Source organism: Loxodonta africana, chromosome 8 (assembly GCF_030014295.1).
Source record: "Loxodonta africana isolate mLoxAfr1 chromosome 8, mLoxAfr1.hap2, whole genome shotgun sequence".
Taxonomy (NCBI): domain Eukaryota; kingdom Metazoa; phylum Chordata; class Mammalia; order Proboscidea; family Elephantidae; genus Loxodonta; species Loxodonta africana.
In genome coordinates, this window is record NC_087349.1 from 20,557,214 (window position 1) to 20,567,858 (window position 10,645).

The 10,645-nt window shown below is 44.5% G+C and overlaps 1 protein-coding gene across 2 annotated transcripts in view; it reads right to left on the reverse strand.

Annotated features, from left to right (window-relative positions):
- AHCYL2 (adenosylhomocysteinase like 2) overlaps positions 1-10,184 on the reverse strand; it is a 158,626-nt gene extending 148,442 nt beyond the window's left edge. For both annotated transcript variants that reach the window (XM_003407272.4, XM_023544608.2), the window contains exon 1: positions 9,783-10,184. In XM_003407272.4, coding sequence (XP_003407320.1) covers positions 9,783-10,145 — 363 coding nt within the window. In that variant the 5' untranslated portion in view covers positions 10,146-10,184. The remainder of the gene's footprint in view (positions 1-9,782) is intronic.
- Positions 10,185-10,645: the final 461 nt, after the last annotated feature.

Sequence of the window (10,645 nt, forward strand, 5' to 3'; positions counted from 1 at the left end):
TCCGCAGTTGGCTGAACCAACAAATGCAGAACCTGCAAATACGGAAAGGCTGACTGTATTAGAGCAGGAGTTGGTGGGAAGAAAGAGTGTACACAGCATGTACAGAAAACCTTAAGAAGCTTGGCTATGAAAGGAGCAGAAAGATAGGACAGTAGCAGAAAGGAGATGCAGGGGTCCAAGACAGGGTCTTTAGAATGGAAGACAGCAGAGTAAGTCTGAATACTGAAGGAAAGGATCTAGTAGAAAGAGAACATAACCAAGGAATCAGCTCTTTAAGAAGGAAGGAGAGAATGCAACTAGCGTACTTCTAGAGGGATTAGCCTTTGATAGGAGGGGCACTTCTATCGTAACAGAGGGGAAGAAGGAAAAGATGAGTCCCAATACAGGCAGGTTTGTAGATTTGAGACGTATAAAAATGAAGGAATTCCCATTTGGTGGCCTTTATTTTCATAATGAAGTCTTAGGCCTATCACTGGTTAAAAAAGAAGGAACAAGAACATGTGAGAACTTTGAAATAAAGTAGGTATAAAATAGTCATTTGCAGTGAGTGGGGACTTACTAGAGAAATATACAACATTGCTAGGCAACGCTAATGACACATACAAGGTTGGTAAGAATTTATAGTGATGCTGATCTGCCTGGTTTTCTGATTTTCTCTAGCAACTCGCAGTATTACAGGTGTAGGCAATTAAGAAGGTAGAAGGCTAGTTTCCTCCAGTGTATCACTCAGTTCTACAAGCAACAAAAGTCAACTCTGGCCGAATTAAGCACAAAAATAACTTACTGAAAGGATACAAGGTAACTTTTAGAGTGGAGAACCTGCTTCAAAGCCAACAGCTAAAATCACCACCCAAAATTATACACAGAAGGTTGTGACTGCTAACGTCAAACAGGAGATACTGCAGCTTGGAGTGCACCATTATCATTCTGGGTACCACATGCCAATACTAATAGCACTGGTACTGTGCCATGTAACTTGATTCTGTGCTAGAGGCTGATGGCCACAAGGTGCTTTACTGTGGATGTTGTAGAAAACACAGTGAAAAGGTTTGGGGGAACCCGATCTTTCTTTACAGATGCAGACTGCCATATCTTTCTCCCGCGGAGTGCCTGGTGGGTTCGAACCACTGACCTTTCAGTTAGCGACCGGGCGTTTAGCCACTAGGCCACCAGGGCTCCCTTCCAAAATATGCCTAATACACAGTAAGTACTCTCAGTAAACGGTAGTGATTATGAGAGTCATAAAGCCAAGGAAAGAGTTGCCAAGAAAAAATAGTCAACAGGACTGGTTCTGAGCTAAGAAGAACTAGATGCCCAAAACTGATACATTTCTACTGATAGACCCTTAAAAAAAAAGAATAGGAAACAACCAGCTATTAATTCAAGAGGGACCATGGCTAACTGAATTTTTGCAGCATACAGTGGGGGTGGGGGGGACTGAAAGTCATCACATGTCCTAAATTATTTAATTTAATCAAAATAGTTTTGGACTTGGGAACTGCTATGGAAGATACTTTCAATCCACTGCTGCTTCCTCCTCGGCTCTCAGGCCACAGGTCTACACATTCCACAGAAATCTAATCAAGCTCCCTAACCCTCTTATTCCAAACCCACCCACTACTGTCAAGTCAATTCCAACTCATACAGACCCTGTAGGACAGAGCAGAACTGCCGCAAATCTTCACAGAAGCAGACTGCCACATCTTTCTCCTGAGGAGCAGCTCGTGGGTTCAAACCATTGACCTTTCGGTTTGCAACTGAGCACTTAACCACTGCACTACCAGAACTCCTTAGCCTCTTATTAGGTAAATGGGATTTCGGTTCCTCTTCACTGTGCCTACTACGTGAGCATGACGGCAGGATGGATCTCCTCCCATCAGCCTCTGTTTTAAAAAAAATTTCTCTATTATTTGAACAAGAAGTACCATGAAACAGTTACGCAAAAAAGCAAAAGAAGAAATGATGAGGTAAAAGAGCTGAACAGAAGATTTCAAAGGGCCTCTCGAGAAGACAAAGTCAAGTATTATAATGGCATGTGCAAAGAGCTGGAGATAGAAAACCAAAAGGGAAGAACACGCTAGGCATTTCTCAAGCTGAAAGAACTGAAGAAAAAATTCAAGCCTTGAGTTGCAATAGTGAAGGATTCTATGGCGAAAATATTAAATGGCTCAGAAAGCATCAAAAGGAAATGGAAGGAATACATAGACTCATTATACCAAAAGAATTGGTCACCATTCAATGATTTCAAGAGGTAGCATATGATCAGGAACCAATGGTACTGGCCAACCAACTGTAAGAAAGAGATCCATATTTATGCCTATTCCCAAGAAAGGTGATACAACTGAATGTAGAAATTATCAAACAATATCATTACTACCACACACAAGCAAAATTTTTCTGAAGCTCATTTAAAAGCAGCTGCAGCAGTATATCGACAAGGAACTGCCAGAAATTCAGGCCGGATTCAGGAGGGGACACAGAACCAGGGATATCATTGCTGATGTCAGATGGATCCTGGATGAAAGCAGAGAATACCAGAAGGATGTTTACCTGTGTTATATTGACTATGCAAAGGCATTCGACGGTAGATCATAACAAATTACGGATAACATTACGAAGAATGGGAATTCCAGGACATTTAGTTGTACTCATCAGGGACCTTTACATTGATCAAGAGGCAGTTGTTCAAACAGGACAAAGGGATACTGAGTGGTTTAAAGTCAGGAAAGGTGTGTGTCAGGGTTGTATCCTTTCACCATACCTATTCAATCTGCATGCTGAGCAAATAATCTGGGAAGCTGGACTATAAGAAGAAGAACGGGGCACCAGGATTGGAGGAAGACTCGTTAACCTGCGTTATGCAGATGACACAACCTTGCTTGCTGAAAGTGAAGTGGACTTGAAGCACTTACTAATGAAGATCAAAGACTACAGCCTTCGGTATGGATTGCACCCCAACATGAAGAAAGCAAAAATCCTCACAAGTGGACCAATAAGGAACACCATGGTAAACACAGAAAAGTTTGAAGTTATCAGGGATTTCATTTTACTTGGATCCACAATCAATACCCATGGAAGTAGCAGTCAAGAAATCAAAATACACATTGCGTTGGGCAAATCTGCTGCAAAGGACCTCCTTTAAAGTGTTGAAAAGCAAAGATGCCACCTTGAAGGCTAAGGTACACCTGACCCAAGCCATGGTATTTTCAATCGCATCACATGCATGTGAAAGCTGGACAACAAATAAGGAAGACTGAAGAAGAACTGATGCCTCTGAATTGTGGTGTTGGCAAAGAATGTTGAATATACCATGGACTGCCAGAAGAACAAACAGATCTGTCTTGGAAGAGGTACAACCAGAATGCTCTTTAGAGGCAGGGATGGCAAGACTGTGCCTTATATACTTGGACATGTTGTCAGGAGGGATCAATCCCTGGAGAAGGACATCATGCTTGGTAGAGTACAGGGTCAGCAGAAAAGAGGAAGACCTTCAATGAGATGGACTGATACAGCAGCTGCAACAATGGGCTCAAGCATAGCAACAATTATGAGAATGGCGCAGGACCAGACAGTGTTTCGTTCCGTTGTGCATAGGGTCGCTATGAGTCAGAACTGTGAAACGAACTGCATATTCTTTATAAACTCAACTTGACAAAGGATCTAGATAAAGATTCCAAATCTCTCCCTTTTCTTCTTCCACTGGAGCGGGTGGGACCACCTTCAAGGAAAATAACATTTTCCCTTTTTCAAGAACTACGTATTTCTTTAATTAACCAGCCACTAAGGACTTATGCAGTCTTCCTCAAGACATCAAACACACAACTGCAACTTCAGTCCTACACAACGTCTTAAAACAGCTCTTAATTTTCAAATGCTTTCCCGAATTCAAGAAGACTAGAATTCACAAGCATATTCAAAATAAGGGCTGTCCTGACAGAGATTGGAGAAATCCTGGGAGCAGGGCCCCTGGAGATCCTTATAGCTCAGTACTGAAGTCACTTCTGAGGTTCACCCTTCAGCCAAAGATTAGACAGCCCCATAAAACAAAACGAGACTAAACGGGCACGCCAGCCCGGGGCAAGGACGAAAAGGCAGGAGAGGACAGGAGGAAAGCTGATAATGGAGAACCCAAGGTCGAGAAGGGGAGAGTATTAATATGTCGTGAGGTTGGCAACCAATGTCACAAAACAATATGTGTATTAATTGTTTAATGAGAAACTAGTTTGTTCTGTGAACCTTCATCTAAAGTACTAAAAAAGAAAGAAAAAAAAGTCTTTCAGTCCCAGTGGCTGTAGCCAAAATAGTCTTAAAGTTATGTTAGAAGAGCGAAGAACAACTAACGATACCATTAAAGAAAGGTTCAAGTGAACATGCCCATCTTGGAGAAAATCTGAAACTACTTTTATCAGGTTAAGGATGGAAAGAGAGAGGAACTCAATGAACAGGGGGAAAAAAAAGGTTGAGTACTCTAAGGTATTGGTTCTCAAACTTAGTGGTCTCAGAACCTATTTACATTCTTAAAATTATTGAGGACCCCAGAGAGTTTCGTTTATGTGGGTTATATACATTGATATCGACTGTATTAGAAATTAAAACAGATATTGGGGAATTCAATGTCGAGAAGGGGGGAGTGTTGACATGTCGTGGGGTTGGCAACCAATGTCACAAAACAACGTGTATTGTTCAATGAGAAACTAGTTTGCTCTGTAAACCTTCACCTAAAGTACAATTAAAAAAAATAAAACAAAAATTTAATAGATATTAATCATTGTATTTCATACAATAATTAAATTAATTATATAATTAATTACTGTTACAAACCCATGACATCTGAAAATAAGTAACATTTTTTGAAAATTTGAAAAAAACAGAAGGGCTATTTTCTCAAAAAATTTATATGCTCACATGATTATATGGTAAACCTTCAACTAGCTTGAGGAGCCCTGAAGGCACAGTGGTTAAGCCCTCAGCTGCTAACCAAAAGGTTAGCAGTTCAAACCCTTCTGTCATCCAAGTCATTCCATTTCGACAGAAAAAGTGAAGAAGTCTGCTTCTATAGAGATTTACTGCATTTGGAAACCCTTTGGGGCAGTTCTACTCTGTCCTGCAGGGTCACGATGAGTCAGAATCAACTCAACAGCAGTGAGTTTGGTTTTTGGTTTCTAATTTTCAAAAAGTTTAATTACAGATTGATTCATAGAGAAGGTGGGACTGAAAGAACAGGGGAAACTGTGAGCTGGACAGGAAAGGGGAGCACATTCCTCAGGTACTCCAGATTCATTTATAACTTCCAAATATAAGGCTAAATTTCTCCAATTGCCAGTCAGTTACTAATGTGAAAGCTGGATCACTAACCTTGAAATGCTATTCTATATATAAGGTGCTCTTCTTTCCCTCTTCTAAATTTAGAATCATTTAAGGCTCTGCATTCAGACAATTTTTTTCCCATTCTCTTCATAAAGCCCTGACTGAGACCCTCCTTACTTTGGGCTTGGGATGACCTAAGCCTTAGACAGCGAGCCTCATCTTAGAGTTCACAAGGATTCTATAAGACTCTGGGAGACGGCCAGAACTCAGTAGCTAAAAAGCTAGAAAGAATCAATGTGGCATAATGAAAAGGACATGGGCTTCAGAAAGGAACAGACCTAGGCTTAAGTCCTACCTCTGCCACTTTCTAGATGTATAACCTTGGGCAAGACACTTCAGCTCTCTGGACCTCATTTCCTCATTTGTAAAATGGAAATAATGTCATCTACATCTCATTGTGTTGTCAGCATTAGAGAAACACTTGTAATAATTGCTGGCACATAAAAGACCTGTTATTGGTAAGAATTATTAGGGTCAAACTGCCAATTGTCTTGCTGAACACTTTGCAAGGCTGTACTTTCCTAACCAGCAAAAGAAGTCCTGTTGTTGCTGTTAGGTGCTGTCGAGTCGGTTCTGACTCACAGTGACCCTATAGGACAGAGGAGAGCTGCCCCACAGGGTTTCCAAGGAGTAGCTGGTGGATTTGAACTGCTGACCTTTTTGGTTAGCAGCTAAGCTCTTAACCACTGTGCCACCGGAGCTCACTGCTCAGATATTCCAGGCTTCCATCCAAGTCATTCCATTTCAATAATCTATAATTACCCAAATCAAGAGCTTAAAGAATTCAGGGCAAGAAAGCACTAACATGGCTCAACTCATTCTCTCCTGCCAGCAATAAAGCCAGTGTAACGTGGATACTTTGCCAGAAGACACAGAGTCTGCTCGAACATGGTCATTACTGATACTGAGGTAAGCACAAACTGATTGTGAGTTTCTTGGACTCACACCCTAATCATCAGAATGTTGCAACTTTTCTGCAATATATCTCCTCCTGCCTTGTTTCCTCTGCTGTGCTATGATACTTCTTTTGTCCTGTTTTTAAGAACACAGAAAGGAAATCTCAATGACTGCCACTGCTTTCACCCTGGAACTGGTCCTCCAGTTTCACAAATCACTTCTCACAGAGATTCTTGGTTTGCTGGGTTCACTTAGTGTGAGTTTATGAACAAAGACATCATATACAAATATATCATAGCCGCAATAACAAAATCCGGCCCCCAGAGCACTACAAGTTACAGGATAGAGGTAGGTGCCAAAGATAAGAAGTGGCTGAGGAACCTACATACTACATGTTCGCTCTTATAAACTATTGCACTTGGGAATTCTGGCTTTTATAAAAAGTTTGTTTCCCTTGCTGTGGCTGAGCAGAGTTAAGATAACTAAGAAAACTGATAACAGACACAGGAATGGAGTTAAGAGAAACCATCAATAGAAATGTGACTTACAATAAATAGCCTGTATGTGACAGTTGCAAAATAAAAGCAACAGTCACCAGCTACATAGCCAAAGGCAGGTATTTCAATCCCCAGTCCCCCCAGGCCCTCCCTACACCATAATAAAAGCGGGAGGGAATCGGGGTCAGAAGATTATTTAAATAGATAAATCTGAGAATCAAGAGAGGCTCACCAAATCAAAATGTCACATGGCAATTCCTTGGTGAGGTGACTTTAAACGTGGGGAAAGAAGGGTAGTATCACGCACTTATTTTCACTCACCAATCCAATACAGGGAGTATGGATTACAAATGAGTCCTGTTTCTAAGTCTGTCTTTAAGTCAAATTTGTATGTAAATCGGAACAGTTAGGTATGGTTCAGAATCTAATAGTCAAATGTTTATCCCAGCATATAGTGTAACTTTCTACGTGTAAAAACATTAAAGAAACACTTCCAGATACACTAAAACATCTTTAACATACTGCCCCATAGAGTTTCCGAGGAGCGCCTGGTGGATTCGAACTGCTGACCCTTTGGTTAGCAGTCGTAGCACTTAACCACTACGCCACCAGGGTTTCCATAATCTTTAACATAATACAGTAATGATAATAATATTTTGACACATGTTGCAAAGTAGTGCCCATTTGTTATTATGAACCATTGTATTATTTCAGATTTTACAGGGCTTGGTTCACAACTATGGGTTGTATGTAAACCTGACATTCGTAATCCACGGGCTGCCTGTACCAAGAAAGTCAAAGATTCTGTCCCAAAAGAAGCAGCTCTATCAATGTCCTTAATTGTGTCATGCAGCTGTATCCCTGTCCAGAGTTTCATCTGCTTAACTTCCAGCAGAAAAGTTGCTTTTTGGTGCAATTAACATACTAAGGCAAGCTCAGCCCTGTCTTCTACAGCCTTGAGGCTGCTGAGTAAGTCTAGAATCATGGAACCACATTTTTATAAAGGAAGGTGGTTCAGTGACAGGAAAAATGGTCTAGAAGCATATTTAGAATTAAGAAAAACAGACTCTGGTATGCTACCCTGTCATTTTTTAACTTTTTATGTAGAATCTATTAAAACTATCCGTACCTTTCAGAAGCAGTCATGGTGATATGCATTTACACTATAATGAGAGAAATAAAATCAATTCTTCATCATAATAATAGCTATCATTTCTTTTACCCCTACTACATGTGCTCAGTTCAATGCTAAGCCCTTTACAAACATTTCTAATTCTCTCTAATATTAAACCCAAACCCACTGCCCTCGACTTGATTCTAACTCATAGCAACCCTATAGGACAGAGCAGAACTGCCCCATAGGGCTTCCAAGGCTTTTAATCTTCATGGAGGCAGACTGTCACATCTTTCTCCCACAGAGGAGCTGCTGTGTTCAGACTGCCAGCCTTTCAGTTAGCAGCCCAATGCTTAACCACTGTGCCACCAGGGCTCCTGTTCTATAGTGTTCGTGTCCTCACTTTATAAAAGTCGAAACCGAGATTTAGAGAATTTGAAAATTACCCAAAAGCTAGTTAGCGGTGGAAGTAAGGTTTAAACTCAGGTCTGCCTGACCAGAAACACCACATTCAAGAAGAGGATGTTTTACCCTCAAGAAATCTAATCAAATTATAAAATTTTGCACACAAAAAAAGACCTTCTTGTCGTCGTCAAGTCTTAATTACAGGGAAAAGATTTGAACAAAGTTATAAAGCAATTCAACCAGTCAAAAAAAGAACTCAGGATTTCCAGACTCATGTCTGTGTACAATAGGGAGAACCACCAGTATCCAAGCTGCCTCTCTAACCACCTCTAATTCCTCCAGGAGCGTCATACTATAAACGACAAGGGCATTGACCTGCACCATCATTAAACAAATTCCCTCAGACTTGCCTCTGACATCGTCTGTTTACTGCCTAGATTTGGGTAGTTACAACGAAAAGGTCATCTGCTTTACAACTTAACCATGCAGCTATTACAGCAAAAAAGTTTAGCTGGGTTCAAGGTTCCAATTCAGCTGAGTCCTACTCAGAGAAACTAATGCAGACTTCACATCGTTTTATTGCTATTCTGACAAAGCAATTAAAATCATTCAGAACAATCAAAGGGAAAACCACGAATCACTGTCCTCACATTGTGCCTGTGAAACTAGACCCATAATTCTTTTTTATATGATCCACATCAACTCTTTTTTCAGCTATTTGCCTTTTTGTTATCCTGGGCTGATTCAGCTTCAAGAGAAAGTGACACACCAGGATAGCTAAAGTGAGGATAATATTTGGGTATCATACTACTCGACACACTTACTCCTTGGTGGTCTTAAGGAGTCAAACTTATTTCCGAAAGAAGCTGGCAGCTGAGCCAGGACAGCCTCACAGTGATCACTTTTCCCCCAAAGCAGTATTTCTTCCTAACACTTTCAGATGGTAAAAAAACGAACCAGCCTAATAATCCCGAGCCGAGAGGAAAACCCTCTCTATTCACAGAAGAGGCAAGGATACTGCTGTCTCTCGAGATGAAGGGCACAGCCCTGGAACTACTCCATGGAAGCGTCGGCCACTCATCGCCCCTAAGACACCAGACAACTGAGGGTCCCAAGGCGAGGCACCTACAGCTCTCCAAGTAGGAAAGCTCTTTCCACCTTGCTGGGGGGGCTCTCCTAAACGATGCGGTTTTCCTACATCATCAGGGTCTCCCCCCCGGAGTCCGCACCATGACACACGAGATGTGCTGGGGTGCAGGGGTGGGGCGCAGCACTAGGTGCCTCTGCTGCCCTGCCAGCTCCCAGGAGCCGAGGCGCGCGCTACCTCCGTGTTGCCGCGAAGGGGCGCTGTCCAACCCTGCGGCCTGAAGGGCCGGCTCGGCAGCCAGGGGTCTCTCTGCTCCCAGGACCGGGACGCAAGGCGCGGGGGGCGCCGCCGGCCGACTACCTGCCGTCCCCCCGCCGTCCCGGCCTCGCCACGAGAGGCAGCCCGGCCCGGATACCTTCTTGACGGTGCGCGGCGCCTCGGTGACGGTGCCGTCGGGGCTGACCAGGGCCTCGCCGCCGTCGCGGTGCCGCTGATGCTGGTGATGGGGGTCGCTCCGCTTCATGGCCGACGCCTGAGGCACCTTCCCGGCGGCAGGGCTGAGCGCGGCGGCGGGCCCGGAGCCCGGGCCGGGGGCCGGGGGCCGCTCGGCGGCCGGAGCCGGAGCCTCAGGGTCCCCGCCGCCCGCCGGGGGAGACATGGCGCCCACAGCCGCCGTGCTCAGTCCTAGCTGCGGTTCCGCCTCGGAGGGGCTCAGGTCCTTCAGCTCCACCTCAGGCACCTTGGCGGCCGCCGCGGCTGACACAACCTGCACCGACATCACCGCCTGCGCCGCAACGGCCGCCTCGGGCTCCAGCTCCGGCTCGGCCCCGCCTCCTGCCTCCCTTCCCTCCCCCATTCCCCCACTCCTCCCCTCCATCGCCTCCGCTCCCACCCCCTTCCTCCGTCCGCCCGCCCTCCCGCCCGGACCCGTCCTGCCCCAGCCCGCCCCTCCCCAGCCCGGCCCCTGCGCGAGGCGCCACGGAACCTGTAGTGCGCTCGCTCCCGGCCGCACGCGCCGAAAAGATCGTGGGACCTCAGCCCCCGACCTGCACCGCGCGCCGCCGAGGGGGCGAGCCCGCCATGCCCCCTGGGAGTTGTAGGCCCTTTGGGCCCTTCCTCAGGAAGGTACGCTAGACTTCTATAGGGAAGAGGGCGCTCTGGGGCTGGCGACTAACGGAAGGGACTGAAGACAGATGACCTGAAGAAGGGGATGGGAAAGAGAAAGTCTCCAGAGGACTTGCCGCTTCCAGGGAGGAAACACTAGAAACCCTATAGATG